This window comes from Stegostoma tigrinum, chromosome 4 (genome assembly GCF_030684315.1).
Source record: "Stegostoma tigrinum isolate sSteTig4 chromosome 4, sSteTig4.hap1, whole genome shotgun sequence".
Taxonomy (NCBI): domain Eukaryota; kingdom Metazoa; phylum Chordata; class Chondrichthyes; order Orectolobiformes; family Stegostomatidae; genus Stegostoma; species Stegostoma tigrinum.
The window spans coordinates 34,131,021-34,153,688 of NC_081357.1; the positions used below are offsets into that span (position 1 = coordinate 34,131,021).

General features: G+C 40.3%; 1 protein-coding gene across 1 annotated transcript in view; it reads left to right on the forward strand.

The window, feature by feature from the left end:
• The window catches only part of ascc3 (activating signal cointegrator 1 complex subunit 3), a 507,536-nt gene that overhangs the window by 331,176 nt on the left and 153,692 nt on the right, over nt 1–22,668 (forward strand). Inside the window, exons 22-27 of the mRNA XM_059645261.1 lie at nt 1,798–2,023; nt 5,782–5,936; nt 11,206–11,304; nt 14,784–14,952; nt 15,514–15,734; nt 15,973–16,058. Coding sequence (XP_059501244.1) covers nt 1,798–2,023; nt 5,782–5,936; nt 11,206–11,304; nt 14,784–14,952; nt 15,514–15,734; nt 15,973–16,058 — 956 coding nt within the window. The remainder of the gene's footprint in view (nt 1–1,797; nt 2,024–5,781; nt 5,937–11,205; nt 11,305–14,783; nt 14,953–15,513; nt 15,735–15,972; nt 16,059–22,668) is intronic.

Genomic DNA, 22,668 nt, shown 5'->3' on the forward strand with positions numbered 1-22,668 from the left:
ACCTATCTTTATATCAAACTCAAACTTAGCCAGAATGCCCTCAGTTCCTTCACTTAGATCTTTAATGTATAAAGTGAAAAATTGTTGTCCTGACACTGACCATTGTGGAACACCACTTGTCATCAGTTGCCATCCTGAGAAAGACTCTCTTAACCCCACTCTCTGCTTTCTGCCACACAGCCAATCTTCTATCCGTGCTAGTATCTTTCCTCTTAACACCAGGGATCCTTATCTTATTCAGCAGCCTTCTGTGTGCACCTTGTCAAAGGCCTTCAGGAAGTCCAGGCAGATAACATCCATTGGCTCTCCTTGGTCTAACCTGCTCATTTATTCCCTAAAGAATTCTAACAGACTTGTCAGGCATAATGTCCCCTTGATGAAGCCATGCTGACTTTGATCTATTTTACAATGCATTTTCAAGTATTCAGAAATTTCATCCAAATCATTGGACTGTAAAATCTTACCAGTGACCAAGGTTAGGCTAATCGGCCTATAATTTCAGTCTTTTGCCTTACTCCCTTTTGAAACAGGGGTGTCACGTTAGCGATTTTCCAGTCCTGTGGGACCCTCCCTGACTCAAGTATTTCCTGAAAGATCACTACTAACACCTCCACTGTCTCTTCAGCTGTCTCTTTAAGAAGTCTTGGGTATAGTCCATCTGGTCCAGGCAATTTATCCACCTTCAGGCCATTCACTTTTTCTAGCACCTTCTCCTTGGTGATAGACACCACACTTAGCTCTACTCCCTGACTGAATCGAATTTAAAATGCATCCAATGCAGAAGTTATATGAAGATATCTGATGTAGTTAGTATCTGCCAATTGTGGGCATGAGAGCTCCACTAATTACGGTAGTAGCAATTTGCTCAGAATATAGACATAATAGGGTTTTAGACATGAACTTGATATATTATTGTGCACACACCCTAGTGGAGGCAAGCTCACATCAGGCTACACCTATATTCCAACCTCAACTAGCAAAGCATTTTGGTGAACCTGTAAATTGCAGGTACAAGTAATGCAGCTCACCTTAAACCACATTCCAACCACTGACAAACTGAAAGAATTTTGCTTTGTCAGATGAACCAGGTTTTATGTGCGATGATGTACAAGGAAAGTCCTGTCTTCCTCCTTAGTGTATATTAAATATTCTAGGATAATTGAGGACTGAACCAGACTGTTTGTTTGTTTTTAAATGTGATGCCATTTATGATCCCACAACGAGTGTATGATTACATTTGTACCATTAGAAACGCTGCCGACTGCTATTTCCATATTTTGCCTCAGTTTATCTGCTGCTGAAACACTATTCATTCCCTAATTAGCTTCCAGCTTTTCATGTTCAACCCAATGCAAACTTGAATTTCTCTAAAAATCTTCTTCATTTACTAACTTCTTCACAATTGCCTGTACTGCTCGCTGAATAGAGGATACACAAGTTTGAAACACTGTGGTTAGATGAAATTTAAAATATGGTTCTTCGAATACAACGCACTACACCAGCAGAGTTGCTGACCAGTAAAGAGCATTGAGATTCATAGATTTTTCTGAATCTCTGAACACATTTGGAGTTTTATTAAATGCTGCTGAAATAATTATCAGGACTAGCATCATAAAGTTTTATTTATAATAACCTATGCCAATCTATGATGAAATAATTTGCTATGAAATGTTGTTGAAACTTAAAGTTGATAGACAAGGTAATTGGTTATGTTTGCAGTCAGAGTTTTTGCAGATAAAGTTAATTTATCAATTCCAATCATTTAATTCAATTTTTTTTCCCTTGATTCATTTGCAGAATGCAGCCCGTATTGTACGAGCACTTTTCGAAATTGCCCTGAGAAGGCGATGGCCTGCAATGACATACCGATTATTGAATTTGTGCAAGATAATTGACAGGAGATTGTGGGGATGGTGCAATCCACTGCGCCAATTCTCGGTTTTGCCAGGTCATGTGCTTGCAAAATTGGAGGAAAAGAAACTCACCATAGATAAGATGAAGGACATGCGCAAGGATGAAATAGGTAAGATTATCTTAAAAGTCCTCTAATGCCTGAAACCATTGGTAAACATTTAATGAATGCAGAATTTAATGACACCTGTACATGGATTTGGAGGGCGCATGGGACGTTTGATTGGGCAGGAGGGTGCAGTTTGGGTACTCCACCATATCCCTGCATCAACCTGATTAAGTCACTGTTATTAGAATGCTAACTGCATAGCAGTTGAAGATAACGCAACAAACAAATATTAGAAATTCATTGGGTTGATTAGAAAATACTTAAAGTGGTTAACAGATGAAAAAAAACACCATGGGCAGTTTGGTGATAGAGTTCAGTTGTGTGTAAGAACACTTCTGGATATAAAGAAAGATTAAATATTGAAACTCCACAATTGAAGGGCTCTTCTGGCACAGTGATAGTGCCCTTATGTATGGGTTCAAGTCCCGTTTTGTTTAGGTGATCTAGTTAATCTGATCAGGTAGTTTGGGGCTCTTGTGACACAGTGGTAATGTCCCTACCAGAAAATCAGGTCGAAGTCCTACCAGCCTTGGAAGTGTTGGCACAGGATGTCTGGCCAAGTTGATTTATATAAATAAATAAGAGCCAGCTCAAAGGATAAGAAGAACATATTTAAACGGAGAAGCAAACTGTGTGTGAAGAAATAAAGAAGCTGTTCTGTAGTATTTTGGTCTCTGTATGTGCTTCCAAATAATGTAAAAAATTGAAACTTTTGAAGAGGTCTATGTTTAACAATAATACTTTCTTTTTCTGTCACATGATGCTGCATCACTGACAGTGGTGTTTTTATAAGTGCCTTGCTTACTTGCAGGTTGTGAAATTTGCGTATAACAAACTGGTATATTTACAGCAATTGGTAAGAATATGGTTACAAAAATGTTAAATGGTTTTGCTAAAGCACAATTTATTTGGTGTCAGCTGAATTACAAGGTGAAAATGCAACCTTTAAACAGGTCAAATTGAATATAAAGGAGATCTCTTTTTACACTTGTGAATGCCAAGTATAGATAGCCTGCTTACCAACATACACGTACACAGTACTTGACACTTTGATACTCAATGCCCTTTGTTGTTTTTCAACACATCCCTATTTATACATTGGATGTATTTCTGTATGTAAAGGTTTTGATTGCTTGCAGAATTAGAAGTTGTTTTTAATTGCAATTAGTTGAATGCAATTTAGTTAGCCAGACTGCTATGCCATTTTGAGTTAACTGAACTCATTATAGCATGTAAGTCTAGCATCTAAAACAAAACTTATAACATCAAGTACAGTTCTTTGCAAAATTTCAGTTTAGTTGTAAGTTGGAAGTAATTGTACCTTATTGATTTGAGAAATGAATAAGATACATGAAATTCTCAATTTTGTTATTGGAGTTAGATTTTAATACATATTACAAATTAGCCTAACATGGCTAACCACTTAAGAAAAACTGTTGAAATTTAAACTTTATTTCATCATTTTTCTACTTAATATTAAGAAGAACCGAAACATTTAACTTTTACTTTGTTTCTTTATTTTTCTATTTTGTACCTGGTACCTTTGTACCTAAGATGGCACTGGGCATAGTGACCTTATACAATTCTCACTATACTCAACTACTCCCATAACTGTGCGCACATGACAATACCGTCCACTTCTAATGTGTAAACACATTGTACGGCAATGCAAATGGATTATTCTTTGACAATCCTATTGACCGGTGTGTGACATAAACGGCGAAAAGAAAGTAAAAGGACACAAATTTTCTATATGTGCAGAGATGTTAGCTAGAAGCTTGGAGTTTTTGCAGCATGGGGAGAGGTCATTAGCCTGTGATGTCTCTGCTGGCTCTTTGAAGGATCTTTCCAACTTAATGCCACACCACATTTTTTTCCTCATATCATTGAAAATTGTTCAGTTTTGAGTACAATTTAAATTATCTTCAGAAATTTCCTGTGAACATTGTCCATCATCATTTCAGGTCAGGGGAAAATGGTGCTGTAACAGTTATGTCATAATCTACAAATTCTGGTCATTCGGGTATCGAAATTCTCACTCCATGCTCCATCAAAACTACTTCCCAAATACCTCTGTCAGTCATTTCACTAAACTTCTCAGTTCCTCTAATCTCTCCACATATACATAAAAAATAATAACACAAGTGCCAAATCCCTAACAATGTTCTGCAAGCCTCTTCTGTACCTTCTCTAAGACGATGACATTCTTCCTAATTGTGTTATGCACAATTATACATAATTCGATATAGCCATGTTTTGTTACCTTTTAATCATTTATTTGTGGGGTGTGGCTGCCTCTTCATTAGGCCATCATTTATTGCCCATCCCTAGTTACCTAAGGATCCAACACGCTGCGGTGGATTTGGATCAAATGTAGGCCACAACATTTTAAGGACAGCATTTCCCCCATTAAATGACATTAATGACCCAGATGGGTTTTATGACAATTGACAGTGGTTACATTGTTGCCATTAGATTAGCTTTTAACTCCAGATTTTTTTTTGTTGAGTTCACATTTCGTTGTTTGCCATGGTGACATTCCAAGCCACCTCTCCAGAACATTGTCTTTGGATTCTGGATTATGAGTCTAATAACATTACCACTATGCCAGTTAACAAAGTGTGGAGCTGGATGAACACAGCAGGCCAAGCAGCATCTTAGGAGCACAAAAATTGACGTTTCAGGCCAAGACCCTTCATCAGAACAAGGTTTTTTTCTGATGGCTTTTTCTGATGAAGGGCGTAGGCCCGAAGCGTCAGCTTTTGTGTTCCTAAGATGCTGCTTGGCCTACTGTGTTCATCCAATTCCACACTTTGTTATCTCAGATTCTCCAGCATCTGCAGTTCCCATTGCCTCTGACCACTATGCCAATGCCTCCTCAATTATCCCGATTTTCATTTTCAAGGTAATCTTAGTTAATGAAGGTGTTCACAGCCAGAAAACACAGATTTTTGACAGGTGTTCCTACCACCCAAGCATATGATGGTTACCAGAGGGAGGAAAAGGGTAAATAAGGTAAATTACACATATTTTTAAATTTAGAGTAAAATTAAATTTAAAATTAGGTTAAGATATTTTTTAAATGGTATTTGAACTATGAGTGAGAAAGTATGAAATATATTTTGTATTCTATTATAAACACTATTATGATAGTGTTTGTTTTAGAGCCACAGTGAGAACTTGAAAAAGCCTTAAACCTGTTAGCGGTCTAGGGATTATGTGAGCATGTGTCTAATACGATTGAGAAGTACATGGAAACTTCAATACAATGAGGTTTTAGTAGATGCCAGATGCTTTTAGCTTCATGTCTGAGTTTATTTTTGCAGTGGTATGTGTCTATTTGCCTGAGTTTTTACAAGCAGTAGTTTGTTTATTTTTAATGGAAGTATATTGAGGCTGGATTTATTTGTCTCCAACCTTCCAGCTAAGCAAATATTTTGGTACAAGAATTTGTATGAAAATTTCAGAATAAAGTTTTCTTGAGAAGGAAAGTAGTGTTTTACCCTTTGAAGGAAACATGTAAAAAATTGAATATGTATCCACAGGTGGCAGAATTACTATTTTTAAATATCACCAGGGATAAGCCACATTTGAAAAGCAGAATGTTAAATAATATTAGAAGGCAGACCATAGGGAAATGTAATTTATATTGGCATATTTCAAAGAAAGTTACTTCCATTTCTGTATTTGGTTGTGGGCACTTGCCGATTGTTTGTTAAATCATATGCATTTGTTCATCCAAATTTTATTCTATCGTCTAGGCCACATGCTACATCATGTGAACATTGGGTTAAAGGTGAAGCAATGCGTTCATGAAATTCCTTCCATAGCTCTGGAAGCGAGCATCCAACCTATCACGCGCACTGTCCTTCGGGTCCGACTAACCGTTACTCCTGATTTCAAATGGCATGATCAGGTAAATATAAAAGCCATGATGATAGCAAAACATGCAAAGATTTCATTACTAATTACTACAACTCACTTTTAGTGACCTGCAGTATTGCATATACTTAAAATAAAAGTTTATTTTTGAGCGGGATTGGTAAAAGAAAGATTGTAAAAAAAAAAGCTATGTACTATGAATTTTGAGCCCTATGTTTTAATGTACTGTTAAGGCATAAAGTAGAAGCTCTTGCTTTGAAGTGCTTTTAATCATATTTTCTAACTTTTGAAGCGCTAATTTAGATGATGGCTTCCTTTTGAATGAACTGGGTAAGTTTTTGCAAGCTTTTGTGCTTTTGTAAGTTAATCACTTTGATTAAACTCACAGCTAGAGGGAGCTGAGGCATTCAGTCTGTGAGGGAAAAAAAAACTTTGTTCTTGATGACAACAGTTTGTATTTAATACATGCAAAAAGATGATAAATCCAAATAACTTGGAAATGGGCATCGACACAATCAAAATGGAGAATTGAGAAGGCTGGACAAAGATATAATTGAATAATAGGTGTCACAGCTTGCCAACTTGCAAAATATACAGTTTTTATTATTATTCTGTTTCCTGTTCTGAAACCAATCCTGTATCCAAGTTAGTATAACTCCCAACTCCACGAGCCTTTATCTTGAAATAAGCATTGTATGTGGCACTTTGTCAATTGTCTTTTGAAAATCCACATATATACATCCTTTGGGTATGTTTTACCTACACAACAAATTACATTCTCGAAATTTCTAATAAATTTGTCAAGCATAATTTCTCTTTCATAAAGCCATTTTGACTGTACCTGATTGTGCTATGATCTTTCAGTGTATTTCCAAAGTTTTCTTAAAATACCTTCAAGCATTTATTTAACAGATAAATTTGGACTAACGTACCCTAGTTCCTTGTTCCTCCTTTCTTAAAGATACATCGAAATTTAAATAATTACAAGTATGTTTGGTTTATCCTTTCTTTGAAATGTAATAGCCTACAATGTATATATGCCTTTTTGAATAACTTCTGGCAGAAAAACCAAGAAACATTTAAAGTTTGAACACAATAAAATGTGTGCTTAATTTTGGTAAGCACAAGGGTCATTTCCCTTGAACTCAAACAACAGTTAAAAATGAAGCAGTGTGTAAACATTAACTTGGTGATAGACCTTATTACACCCTGTTGATCAGTTATAGGGGTGCTGTTTACACCTTGATAGAAACTAATGCAATATAACCTGAACTAGTTTGTTTTTCCTCTTACCTTAATTTTGATACACACAAGCAATTTAAACACACCTGAGACTTCAGAAATGTTACAGTAAGTTAAGCGTTACATTCAGTTTTAACAGTGCTGTCTGTGCACCATATACATGACTTTTAACTATATGCGAAATAGTATTATGATGCACAGAATTCCACTGGGTATTCAAAGTGCTCCCTTTGAAGAGTATCCCAACTGTTTTATATTTTCAGGATCTGTTGTTTGCTGCTTTTTCACTGTTTGAGGAGATATCCGAAGTACTTGATAGAAATAAGCTATTAAAATGTTATGAAGTGCTTCACATGACAAATGACACTTTATTTTCTAGAATAGAAGCATTCTCCATGTGGCCATGTGCATTTTTAAAAACTAATTATAAAAAAAACAAGTGTCCATTTCCTTCAACATTTTAGAACTTTGACAATTAAAATAGCAATTAAAGATCATCTGGAATATGTGATTTTTGTAAAATGAGGCATAAATCAGAAACAAGACTTTCACACGACTATTCTAATTTTCTCATGCAGGCTTGCTATTAAGGAAAGTTTAAATAAACAACACGTCCTTGCTTAATTCATCTTTAATTTCACTGTATTCCACAAAAGATCATTGTTAGACTGTTAGAGCACTTCTAACAGATAAATACTTGTAATGTTTATTGGTAGATTTGAATTGTATTTATGTGCCCAAGTCCAGTCCCATATTTAGGAGTTCAGTAACTTTTAATGCATGCAGCCATATTTTGGTTTATGTTCTTATGAAATTGACAGTGTAACAAGACATGATCTTTGGATCATGTGATAGTGAAGTAGCTCAACTTGCTCCATTTAGATTTTGTGAAGGGTGCACTGTATATCAACGTGATCTATATCAAAAAAACTAACTAAGCAGTTCATTAGACCTTCACAGAATCAAACCTGGGTTTCATAGAATCCCTACAGTGTGGAAACAGGCCCTTCGGCCCAACGAGTCCACACCAACCCTCAGAGCATCCCACCCAGACCCATCCCCCTTTAACCCACCTAATCTGCACATCCCTGAACACTATGGGCAATTTAGCATGGCCAATCCGCCTAGCCTGCACATCTTTGGACTGTGGAAGGAAACCAGAGCACCCGGAGAAAACCCACGCAGACACAGGGAGAATGTGCAAACTCCGCACAGTCCCCCGCAGGTGGAATCAACGTCATGGGGATTAATAAATAGCTTAATATTGGAGAAGTCAGAACCCTTTAATTAATAGTAAAAGTTAACTGGGGGGAAACCAGAATTTATGCTAGAAGCTCACTTGTGAGCTATCTCAAAGTCAGTCACAAGAAGACCAATGAAGTTGAGTTCTGCCCATAGATCATCATTTTCCGCAGATGTGAGTCTGAGACCAGACTGTTTCTTAGAACTGTAGAATTCTACTGAAAGGTGGAGAACTTAGAGCTGGATGCTGCTCTTGACCTGGTTGCTGACTTAAATTGAGATCATTACTTTGTCCCTCTATGGAGGGATGGCTCACTTTTCGTTGCTGGTATCTCCTGAAATCATAAAGAACTGCAGAGAAAAAGAAGAGTGATTTTACTTTTCCCTGCAGTTCTATATAATTTACTGACTTTAGGTTTGTTTTGATGCCTCCAGTGTAAATAATTACTAGATGAAGATGGGGATGGTATTGCCACTTCTCATTTATTTGGATTAAAAATAATTAAACATTTAAACTTCACCAATGAAAGAAGAATCTGCGTATTGTGCATATGTTGAAAGAAGCAGATGCAACTGTGCTGATGAATTAAGGTTTGATGTTAAAACAGGTCATCAAAACTTAAATTTAAAGGGAAGAGTTTGGGGGGGAAAGGTACAATTTGCAAGTTAGAAATTACTGCATGTAAAAATAAGGTCCCTTACTGATAATACCTCTCCAATGTGTCTGTAATTGCAATTAATAGCTTCAAAAATTCACAATTAACATCATTTCAAGTGCTTACTTTTGAGTCATCAACTGCTCATCACTTTGATACATTCAATAACGACGTAAGTTAGAAAAGGCTCTGCATAATGCTTGTGTTGAAGGCTGATACCACATAACTTTTGAGGATAAGAAGGCACAGGATTTGCCATGTACTGGAGTTTTTGTTTCTTTGATGTTGCTTCCCAGCCATGCTCCTCCCGTGAGGTCATTCCTGCCTGCAAGGTTTGTTTCTGCATTATATGTCGCAGTGTAAATAAAGGAAGCCCAGGGAGTGCTAAAATAATATAAATATAACAAAAGTCAATTGGAATGGTGCATTGTTGCAGAAATCTCATGTCCCAGCTAGAAATAAACTGGGGAAAAATATATAAATTGTATTTTTGAGATGAGTGTATTGTGGTAGAACCTAGCAAACCTGAATTTTCCAAGTGGCTAAGTGTGAATTTTGAGGAGATTCTTATGGAGCACTTTCTCTGACCTCTCTAGCGAGTTATCTCATACAGTTCTCCCCGCCACCCTCATTCGGTATGCGCCATGTTGCCAGTTCACACTATCTTTGGTTCACCAGTAGCAAAGTGTTCGCCTCTGCTAAGACCTTCTGAGATTCCTGGTGCTGGTGTCATATTTACAGCCCAGCTGTGAAAGATATTAAATACTGTGAGCAGGACGAACTCCGAGTGACTTGGAAAAGCAGCCCTGACTGATGAATGACAAGACTCCTCGACTGTCTTACCGTGAATTTCTGGAGTTGTTGCACTGGTCCTGCATGACTGATCATCATCCACTCTTGGACTATAACGGTGTTGAACCCCTGGACCTAAATGCCCAAGTAGCTGACAAACCAAGCCCACAGACAGATATCACACAATGCCCTTGAACTAACTGACAGGATCCCTAACTGACAGCAATCCCTTTGACTTGACTGAGGACTTTTTCCCTCAGACATTGAAATATGGCCATTTAGTTGGAGCACATTTAGCTTGTTTGCCATTTAAGCTGCAGGCACGGCACTGTCATTGCACGGGGCCATGCAGCAACAAGTTCACATCCTTGATCATTCATCATTGGCAAACGTGACTTGCTGCCTGGCGTTGTATCTGTGGTAAAAGTCAGGGCAAGACAGATTATGCATTTAAACTGAACATGAAGCAGCCAAGCTAAGAGGTGAGACCCCTGCTCTGATGCACAAGATGGGATCCAGTTCCTGCATGCACTCTCTCCTGACTACAGAATTGTAATGTAAGGTATTGGTGAGTTCCAAGTGCAATGTTGAAGTAGTGACCTATTATAAGTGATGTGCCAAAACGATGTGGTGAGGCTGGTACATTTCCACTGTCATTGTCTGTGAACAAAAGGTACAGGTGGTTGCTGCCCACGAAGTGTGCCATGAGATGTTGGGAAATGCTGTCACAAGTGGATGACTGGAGAAACTGCTGGAGAGCTGGCACGTTGAAATTGTCATGTTAGGAATTGTCACGATCTAGTTTCACTTCACTACCTGAGTCAAGATTAGCTAATAATGAGATGTTAATGTACTGTTCTGACTAATTGGGGTATCATGCTGGAAATCATACCGTTATTCCAAGTCGTCACAAAAGTTAATTTTTATTTTTATTTTTAAAAAGATCACAAAGTTCCCTAAATTACCTGACTTCCAGACCTAGGTTGATAGAAACGTAAGCCAGACTTTTGTCTGGAACTAGAATCACTACTTATTACAAATATTAAACCAACTGCAGGTAAATAATCGTAAAGCCTCTGCATGTAGTACTACAAATAAAAACACTAATCCCGTTATAAATTCCCTTTTCCTTTCACTCTCTCACCCACTCACGCATACACAAGCTGACAGGATAAATAAACTTCTCTCTCCACAGATGCTGTCAGACCTCCTGAGTTTCTCCAAACTTTTCTACCTTTATTTCAGGTCTGAAGCACCCAAAATATTTTATTTTTATTTATCTTTCCCTGACACTGACTTCATTTCCCTCAAACTGCTTTAAATTGTGCTGCAGTCCTGAATTTAATTGATTGATTGTCTTTATTCCGTCAGACTCATGGATCTGTTGGTGAACCTTGGTGGATTTGGGTGGAAGATCCTGTGAATGACCACATATATCACTCCGAATACTTCCTCCTCCAAAAGAAGCAGGTAAGATGTAACCTAATACAGTCAAGCTATTTCCCCACACCCACCAAGTTTGTGTCTGGTGGCTACCATAGTGACGTAGAATTGATGTATTGCTACAATGCATTTCTTGCAGGAAATGTGTTTTTATTTACCAAATTGGGAAGACGAGTGAAAGTTGTTCAATTTAACCACACACAACACTGCTAAGGGTATGCCATGATTTAACAACAAATATAAGCCTGTAAAGTCAATTCTATATTCTATATGCGTGTTATCTACAATCTCCCACTGCTCCATACAGCAATACTTAATTCTGTTGATCAGCCCTTTAGGACATTCCTGTAAACAGGTGAAGTTGCTTCAGTAATCTTACTGATATATGCCTTGTTGCTCAGCCTCGAGTCAATCAGTCCTTTGCTGATTGGCTTGAATGAGAGAATTGGATTCCATTATTAGGGTAACACTCCTACTATTCATGGTTGATCCTAACAGTTTTGATAGGAGTCTTCTTAAGTAAGAATCCTGCTAACATAGTAAATAAAAAGGTAATCTGAAGGCACAACTTATAATATAGAGGAAAACGACACTTAAATTCACACCTGGCAATTTTTCCTGGATACTTTGATGATCAAGAGTCTTTGAGGTCATCAAAACAAGATGTTGAATTGCAATTCCCATGTTGATAGAAAAGTTAAACCGTAACCTGGGAAAGCTCGATGATCATAAATAGTTCATTAAGAATCTCTGTGCAGTATCATGGCTGATCTTTCCTAAACGTGTTATGTAAGTACAAGTGGTTGTTAACATAAGTCCTAGTAGCAACCAGCTGAATAGTAAAATAAACGATCACTGAATATTGTGAGTATAATTTTAAGCCATGCTTATTGTTCACTCCCCACTTATTGCTCTGTTTGATGCATCTGCACTCATTCCTTTGATCTCCTTCATACTGCCCCTGCCTTAGAATACACCTCAGCATGGCTCTAGCTGTCTGACCTACTTATTGGTTGTAAAGATTAGAACAGTTCCGTGGAAGGGTGCATGAATGCAGTTGTTCAGAGCACAGTCCGTTCTTGCTCCATGATTCCCATATCATCACTACCTTTTTTTTCAACCATGGGATGAGGGTGTCACTGGCTCGGCCATTCCTAATTGTCCAGAGGAGAATTAAGAGTCAACCACATTGCTGTGGGCCTGGATGGCATTTTCCTTCCCTAAAGGGCACTAGTGAACTTGATGGGTTTTTTCAACAGTCCACAATAGATTTATGGTCATCATTAGGCTCTTTATTCCAGATATTTATTGAATTCAAATTCCACCAACTGCCATGTCAGGATTCAAACCCGTGTCCCCAGAACATTACCTGGGTATATGGATTAACAGTCCAGAGATAATGCCATGAGGCCATTGACTCTTGGGACCTTGGGATCTGTGTTTTGCCCACCCTGTTGAAGGTCAACTCGGTGTACATCAGTGAAACTCTGCAAGCACCTTTCAACTGAGGAGCTTAGAACAATCATGGCATTGACTGAGCTTCTATTGTAGCACTTTATTTTTCTTTGGAAGTGGCAATAGTTGTAGCAAAAGCTACAGTCTCAAAAATCAGACACTGTTTGAGACCATGGCCCAGAAGGTGGAATTGACCAACCTGACGATGAAACCAACAATCGTGAAGGAAGTGAGCATTTTCAGCCCTCAAGCATCTAAACTTTCAGGCAAGCTTTCCATTGCACCAATGTTTGGATTGTCACACTCGTAATCCTTCCCCAGAATCCTAGCCTTGTGAGGTCCTTACCTAACTACATTGTAGCAGAAATCCTCTGTGCCCTGGCTTTCAATGAGGTAGCATCTGTAGTCTCACACCTGATATGGCCTTAGTACCTGTTGTGCTCCACTGTAATGATCCTTCTTCAAGCCTAATTTCTGAGTTACATGTGGTCTTGTCTCTCACTTGCAGCCCCTGGCTATTGACACAATACCTTGTCCCTTATTCCTCCTCCTTTTCCTCTGAGGGTGATGTGCCATTTACTGTTCCAATATTGTGGGAGGTTTGGATGGTGATAGGCTGGGTTCTGCTCCTGGGAGTTAGTTCCAGTGAAAAAGCTAGATGGAGTTTGATGTATTGCATTCAGCCATTGTTGGATGACGTATGTTTTTTGACCGTATGGAACTTGAGTGAGAATTGGATTGAGAGATTTGTGATTAGAAATAGTTGTTAATCTGTAAGAATACTGGAGCACCAGAGACTAGACAGGATGTTCCCTGCTCTGCTTCTGGCCATTGTGATACCTCTCTCAACTTTGGCCAGCACCGTCTTTCAGCTTGTGGTGTGTGTATAATGCCTCATGTGGTTGAAGAGCGTTGAGGATAAGAATGTCTATGAAGAATACAGAATAGTGATGGGAATTTTGGATGTCAGTGTACGGCTAGATGGTAGATGAGGTTGCGATGATAATTCTGTTATTGAGTGGCGTATTTGTGAGGCTACTCATGTCAAATAATTAAATTTCTGGTGACACTGAATCCATGTAGTCAGGGCTGATATATGCCACACCTCAGGAGATCTTCCGCATCTAAAGCCAACAGTACCATGGAGCAACCTCCTTCAATTCTGTAATCGTTCAGCCCATCTCTCTCCAATAGCAAATCAGCGAGTGCTATTTACCCAGCTTTTGCCCCAAAGCCCTGAAAGTTAATTTTCTTCAAATAAATGTCTAATTCCCTTTTGAAAATCATGACTGAATCCATCTCCACCGCACACTGAGGCAGTGCATTCTTGATCCTAACCATTTACTATGTTCAGGTCCTCGTTCCCCATGTAATCCTTTTTTCTTTGCTATTCACCTTGAATCAGGTTGGTCTGGTCATTGACCATTCTGCCAATTACTTAAATACACAGGTACCTTTTTAACTGCCTCTGCAGCTTCCTTCACATAGTGCAAGTATAGGACATCACTCCCCTTCTGGACTTCCTCCACAGGACCTCTACAGCTGAGAACCTCAATCTTGGTTTCGGCGCCATCAGGAAAATGTGCTGTTGTATACCAGCCAGAACATTTCACACCTTCATTGAAAGTCGATATAACACTTCATTAGAATTGCTCCCAATGCGCACTAAATACTGGGATGTATGTTTGAGTGTCTTCCAAAACCATTTGAATCATGGTAATCATCAGTTAACTTCAAAATGGTGGGCTACATAAATAGGCATATCTTAAGATGACAACATCTATTTTGCCCTTGCTTTCACCCTTTACCCAAAATAGCCAGAGTATCCATGTGCTGGGTCTTTCCTTCAAAGCTAGTTGGGTAACTTGGACCAAAGTGCAGTTAACAGAATGTCTGTACTCTAGATGAGAATCTATATGCACTGTACATGTGCATGATGTACTTGTTTTGTTTTGCCTTGAAAGTTTGCTTTATAGGCAATTGCAAATTAAAAGGCATTTTGGGAGTGGAAAAAGTACTTCACCTTCTGTTTTCTTTTGAATTGATTGTAGGTATTGTCCAAAGAGCCGCAGCTGCTTGTGTTTACCATTCCTATTTTTGAGCCATTGCCCTCTCAATACTACATCCGGGCTGTGTCTGATCGGTGGCTGGGAGCTGAAGCAGTGTGCATAATAAACTTTCAGCACTTGATTTTGCCAGAGAGACATCCACCTCACACCGGTAATGTAGCTATGACATGCCTATTAATGAATTATTGGTAGACTGCCGATAGTGCTCACCACTCTAGGTCGCTCAAATGGCTTAATCAATGCGAATCTGGTCCCAGATTCAATTCAGTATTATATTGTTAGTACAGTGCAATGCAGTTCTGTCAGCTGGTCACATCCAGGTAGATGATCAGTACCATCACAAGTGGTCTCAGCAAGCATCATTCAGAGATCCAAAAATCAGCCACATTTCAAACTCCAATCACTTTCTGTTGACTTTAACTGGAAATACAAATGCAGAGACATTTGGTGAGATTGCTCTCAGGTTCACGTGAACAGTGACCATAATCAATGCCATACCAAGTGAGAGCAATGTCACACCTGAGTCAAAGGGTTGTGATTTCTGCCTTATTCCAGTCCACCTCTCTTGGATCGATACATTGCAATTTAAATCTTGTCTTTTATACCCTTAGATGGGTTTTAATCTTTTGACATTATTTGCTTGGTTGTATCTTGGCAGGTTATGTGTGTATGTTCATAGATATTACATGTTTGGGCTTTTTGTCCTTTGTAGAATTGCTTGATCTGCAGCCATTGCCCATCAATGCTCTGGGAAATCGAGAGTATGAAGCACTGTACAAGTTCACCCACTTCAACCCAATCCAGACTCAGATATTTCACACCCTCTATCATTCTGACAGCAATGTACTACTTGGAGCTCCCACTGGGTCTGGAAAGACAGTCGCGGCTGAACTGGCGATATTTCGTGTTTTCAACAAATACCCAACCTCTAAGGTAACTTTGGGTTTAATTTTGTCTCTGTAGCATATTTGGTTGCTATTTAAGTTCAGCCTTTTCTAAATCCTTATAAAACTGTATCATAAAAGCCTTGTCTCCCAAAATATACACATACATCCTCTTTGAAACTTAGGCTCTGAATATTTATTACCTATCCTAACTTGTTATTTATTTGATCATTTGACTCCTGAAGCTTCATTTTGTAACCGTTGTTGAATCTTTGTATGATTTTTAGGCTGTTTATATTGCTCCTCTGAAGGCACTTGTCCGTGAGCGAATTGAAGATTGGAAAGTTAGGATTACAGAGAAGCTGGGTAAAAAGTAAGCTCCAAACTAAATGAAGATTTTTTTTCATCAAATAAGATGTTCACTGGTGAAACAAGTGAACTGCACGTTGTTGCTGTTGATTTGAGTGGAATTAAATCAAGCAAGCGTAAATGTAGGCATGTATGTGCAGGAGTTCACCTCGCTGTAGTCTTGAAGTATAATGCCAGCTAAATACCAACCTCCAAATGTCCCAAGCTTGAGAAACTTTGTCAAAGTTGAAGAAAGCATCACGCTTACAAGATTGAGAGAACTGTAATTTAATTGACAAAAGAAAGATATTCATAGTTAATGTTTCGGGTCCGGTGACCCTCAGAATCCTTCTGAGGAAGGGTCACCAGACCCGAAATGTCAAGTCTGTTTTCTCTTCCACAAATGCTACCAGACCCGCTGAGCTTTTCCAGCAACTTTGTTTTTGTTCCCGATTTACAGCATCCGCAGTTCTTTTGGTTTTTAAAACATAAGGTTGAGAGTAGGGTGGTCCGAAATAAAGTTTCAGGGAAGCAAGATGGCACCGGCAAGCAAGAAGTTGGATTGAAGTGTGTCTACTTCAATGCCAGGAGCGTCCGGAATAAGGTGGGTGAACTTGCAGCATGGGTTAGTACCTGGGACTTCGATGTTGTGGCCATTTCAGAGACATGGATAGAGCAGGGACAGGAATGGTTGTTGCAGGCTCCGGGATTTAGATGTTTCAGTAAGAACAGAGAAGATGGTAAAAGGGGCGGAGGTGTGGCATTGTTGGTCAAGGACAGTATTACAGTTGCAGTAAGGATGTTTGGGGACTCGTCAGCTGAGGTAGTATGGGCTGAGGTTAGAAACCGGAAAGGAGAGGTCACCCTGTTGGGAGTTTTCCATAGGCCTCCAAATAGTTCCAGAGATGAAGAGGAAAGGATAGCAAAGATGATTCTCGATAAGAGTGAGAGACAGGGTAGTTGTCATGGGGGACTTCAACTTTCCAAATATTGACTGGGAACACTATAGTTCGAGTACTATAGATGGGTCAGTTTTTGTCCAGTATGTGCAGGAGGGCTTCCTGATACAGTATGTAGATAGGCCAACAAGGGGCAAAGCCACAGTAGATTTGGTACTGGGTAATGAGCCTGGCCAAGTGTTAGATTTGGAAGTAGGTGAACACTTTGGTAATAGCGATCACAATTCTGTTATGTTTACTTTAGTGATGGAAAGGGATAGGTGTATACCACTGGGCAAGAGTTATAGCTGGGGGAAAGGCAATTACGATGAGATTAGGCAAGATTTAGGGAGCATAGAATGGGGAAGGAAACTGCAGGGGATGGGCACATTAGAAATGTGGAGCTTATTCAAGGAAAAGCTCCTGTGTGTCCTAGATAAATATGTACCTGTCAGGCAGGGAGGAAGCTGTAGAGTGCGGGAGCCGTGGTTTATGAAGGAGGTGGAATCTCTGGTCAAGAGGAAGAAGAAGGCTTATGTTAGGATGAGATGTGAAGGCTCAGTTAGGGCACTTGAAGGCTACGAGGTAGCCAGGAAAGACCGAAAGAGAGACCTCAGAAGAGCCAGGAGGAGACATGAGAAGTTGTTGGCGGATAGGATCAGGGTAAACCCTAAGGCTTTCTATAGGTATTTAAGGAATAAAAGAATGATGAAAGTAAGATTAGGCCCAATCAAGGATAGTAGTGGCAAGTTGTGTGTGGAGGCAGATGAGATAGGGGAAGCACTGAGTGAATATTTTTCAACAGTATTCACTCTAGAAAACGACAATGTTGTTGAGGAGAATACTGCGATACAGGCTACTAGACTAGGTGGGATTAAGGTTCACACGGAAGAGGTATTAGAAATCCTTAGGAAGGTGAAGATAGATAAGTCCCCTGGGCTGGATGGGATTTATCCTTGGATCCTCTGGGAAGCCAGGGAGGAGATTGCCGAGCCTTTGGCATTGATCTTTAACTCGTCATTGTCTACAAGAATAGTGCCAGATGACTGGAGGCTGGCAAATGTGGTTCCCCTGTTCAAGAAGGGGAGTAGAGACAAGCCTGGTAATTATAGACCAGTGAGCCTTACCTCAGTTGTTGGTAAAGTGTTGGAAAGGGTTATAAGGGATAGGATTTATAACCATCTAGAAAAGAATAAATTGATTAGGGATAGTCAGCACGGTTTTGTGAAGGGAAGGTCGTGCCTCACAAAACCTTATTGAGTTCTTTGAGAAGGTGACCAAACAGGTAGATGAGAGTAAACCGGTTGATGTGGTGTATATGGATTTCAGCAAGGCATTCAATAAGGTTCCCCACAATAGGCTATTGTACAAAATGCGGAGGAATGGGATTGTGGGAGATATAGCAGTTTGGATCGGAAATTGGCTCACTGAAAGAAGACAGAGGGTGGTAGTTGATGGGAAATGTTCATCCTGGAGACCAGTTACTAGTGGTGTACCGCAAGGGTCGGTGTTGGGTCCGCTGCTGTTTGTCATTTTTATAAATAACCTGGATGAGTGTGTAGAAGGATGGGTTAGTAAATTTGCAGACGACACTAAGGTCGGTGGAGTTGTGGATAGTGACGAAGGATGCTGTAGGTTGCAGAGAGAGATAGATAAGCTACAGAGCTGGGCTGAGAGGTGGCAAATGGAGTTTAATGCAGACAAGTGTGAGGTGATGCGCTTTGGTAGGAGTAACCAGAAAGCAAAGTACAGGGCTCATGGTAAGATTCTTAGCAGTGTAGATGAGCAGAGAGATCTCGGGTGTCCATGTACACAGATCCTTGAAAATTGCCACCCAGGTTGACAGGGCTGTTAAGAACGCATACAGTGTTTTAGCTTTTATTAATAGAGGGATCGAGTTCTGGAACCAAGAGGTTATGGTGAAGCTGTACAAAACTCTGGTGCGGCCGCACTTGGAGTATTGTGTACAGTTCTGGTCACTGCATTATAAGAAGGATGTGGAGGCTTTGGAAAGGGTGCAGAGGAGATTTACTAGGATGTTGCCTGGTATGGAGGGAAGGTCTTACAAGGAAAGGCTGAGGGACTTGAGGCTGTTTTCATTAGAGAGAAGAAGGTTGAGAGGTGACTTAATTGAAACATATAAAATAATCAGAGGGTTAGATACGGTGGATAGGGGGAGGGCCTTTTTCCTAGGATGGTGACGGCGAGCACGAGGGGGCACAGCTTTAAATTGAGGAGTGAAAGATATAGGACAGATGTCAGAGGTAGTTTCTTTACTCAGAGAGTAGTAAGGGAATGGAATGCTTTACCTGCAACGGTAGTAGATTCGCCAACTTTAGGTACATTTAAGTTGTCATTGGACAAGCATATGGACGTACATGGAATAGTGTAGGTTAGATGGGCTTGAGATCGGTATGACAGGTCGGCACAACATCGAGGGCCGAAGGGCCTGTACTGTGCTGTAATGTTCTATGTTCTATATATTCATAGTTGCTGAGAAGATAGTAGGAACTGCAGATGCTCGAGAATCTGAGATAACAAGGTGTACAGCTGGATGAACACAGCAGGCCAAGCAGCATCAGAGGAGCTGGAAAGCTGACATTTTTGGCCTAGACCCTTCTTCATATTTGCTGAACCTTTTAACTTACTAATGACAAGTCATGATATAAATTAATTATATATGAATTGTATTTAATTTTTAGCAGGTGGTAGCATTAATTCGGGGTTTAGTTGTGCTCATATGGATAGAACAAGACTAGAATTCAGGTTAGACACGGAGCTGCAAGCCTGGAATGTGTATCTCCGTAAATAGATGCCTTTAACTGTGTAATAATTGGCTCCAGAATCACCAGAATTCTTGTGGCACAGAAGGAGGCCATTTGCTCATCACACTTTCACTGGTACTGAAAGCCAGTCTCCCCCACGTGCCTGCATACCATTTCTAAATAATTCACCAATGCCCCCAAATGCCTTAATTGAAGCTGCCTCCACCACATTTCCAGGCAGTGCGCTCTGTATCCTGAGTATTCACTGTGTGAAAAAGATTTTTTTTCTCACATTATCCTTGCTTCTTTTGCTCATCAGTTTAAATCCATGCCCTCTTGTTCTTTTATGTTTCACAAACAGGAAGAGCTTCTCCCTGACTGCTCTGTCCAGCCCACTCATCATTCTATCAGATCTCTTCTCAATATCTACTCTCCGAGGAGAACAGCCCCAACTTCTTGCATCTATCCTCGTAACTGAAGCTTCTCATTTTTTAGAAGCATTCTTGTAAATCACTTCTGCACTGTGACCAATGTGTCCATATCTGTCCTATAACGTGGCACCCATTACTATGCACAATATCCTAGCTGAGATCTAACAAATGTCACGTACAATTTCAATATCGTTACCTCACTCTTGTACCATACATCTCGATTAATAAACCAAGAACACACTATGCTTTATTAACTGCTTTCTTCACCTGCCCTGCCACCTTTAATGACCTGTGTGCATTAACACAGGCCCCTCCGCTACTGCTTTCCCCTTTAGAATTGTCCTCACTATTTAATTCTGTCTCTCAATGTGCTAAAGTGCATCACCTTACACTTTTCTGTATTGAGCATCATTTGCCACCTATCCACACACTCGACTAACTTCTCAATGTTTGTTTAAATTTCCACTCTGTCCTCCTCACAGTTTACAGTTTTACCAAGTTTAGTGCCATGTGCAAAATTTGAAATGGTTCCCTGCATGCCAAGATCCAGATCATTAAGATATTCTCTTTGCTCGTGCCAGCTGTATCCCTAAGTATTTTGCAAACTTTAGTATTCTCTTCTACCAATCTTTCTTAGTTGCCTCACCCATCCAACTTCATCCAAAGCTATCCCAATAGATTTAGCAAATGCCTCGCAAGGAACTCTGCTGTCCTCCCCGTAGCCACTCCCAGTGTCTCAGGAATCCGAAGCCCTCCTTCCTGCATCATCTTTCCAGCCATGCATTTACCCTGCTTATCTTCTTATTTCTGTTCCCCAGTTCTACCCTTCTCAACCTGGCAGGTTAGCAGAGGATGCTTATAAGTGTAGGTTAGAAACTCTGAAAAAACTTCCAGATTAAAAAAAAAGTAAGATCCTAATCCCTGCTATGAAACATGGCAAAAAGCAAGTGAAAATTGTAAAGAGGTAGTAGGAATTGCCAATGCGGGAGAATCTGACATAACATGGCGTGAAGCTGAATGAACGCAGCAGGCCAAGCAGCATCAGAGGAGCAGAAAAACTTGAAAAGGGAGCCGAGGACTAGCTGGGCTGGTTTTGGCATATGGTCGGGGGAGGGGAGATTTTGAAGCTTGTGAAAAGTCCACTTTAATACCCTTCGGCTGTTGGGTTCCCAAGCGAAATATGAGATGCTGTTGCTGCATCTTTCGGGTGGCATCATTGTGGCAATGCAGGAGGCCCAGGACGGACATGTCGTCTGAGGAGTGGTGGGGGGTGAGTTGAAATGGTTCGCAACTGGCAGTTGTAGTTGTTGCGAAGTCCCCGCCTCCCTAACCATTGCTCCCACCCGGAGCGCCACCCCCATCCCCTACCCACTAACCTCATCCCGCACCCCCTGACCTGTCCATCCTCCCTGGACTGACCTATCTCCTCCCCAACACCCCACCTACATTCTCCTTCACTGGCTGTAACCCCACCTCTTTGTCCTGTCTGTCTCCTCTCACCCTATCTTCGCCTTTATCCATCTTCTATCCGCCTCACCTGTCTCCGTATATGTTTCAGAATCCCCTTCCCCTTCCCCTCCCCCATTTCTGAAGAAGGGTCCCGACCCAAAACTTCAAGCTTTCCTGCTCCTCTGATGCTGCTTGGCCTGCTGTGTTCATCCAGCTTCACACGGTGTTACCTCTGAAAATTGTAAAAGTTAGTTTCATAGAAACATAGAAATATAAAAAATAGATGCTGAAGTAATCCATTCAGCCCTTCGAGCTTGCACCACTACTTAATATGATCATGGCCAATCATGCAATCTCAGCATCCTATTCCCGCCCTCTTTCCATACCCCTTGATCCCTTTAGCCACAAGGACCACATCCAGCTCCCTCTTGAATATATCTAATGAACTGGCCCCAATAACTTCCTGTGGGAGAGCATTTCGCAACTTTGAGTGAAGAAATTCTTCCTCATCTTAGTCCTGAATGTCTTATCCCTTATTCTTAAACTGTGACTCCTAGTTCTAGACTTACCCAACATTAGGAACATTCTTCCTGCATCTAACCTGTTCAGTCCCATTAGGATTTTGTATTTCCCTCTGAGATTCTCCCTCATTCTTCTAAATTCCAGTGAATACAAGCCCAGTCAATTCAGTCTTTCCTCCTATAGCAGTGCTGCCATCCCGGACATCAATCTGGTGAACCTTCACTGGTCTCCCTCAATGGCAAGAATGTCCTTCCTCAGACTAGGAGACCAAAACTTGCATGCAATACTTAAAGTGTGGCCTCACCAAGGCCCTCTATAACTGCAGCAAGACAACCTTACTCTGGTACTCAAATCCTCTTGCAATAAAGGAGAGCATGCCATTAGGTTTCCTCACTGCCTGCTGCACCTGCATGGCAACCTTTAGTGACTATTCCACCATGACACCCTGGTCTCGTTGCACCTCACCTTTTCCTAAACTGCTGCTATTCAGATAATAATCTGCCTTCCTGTTTTTGTGACCAAAGCGGATA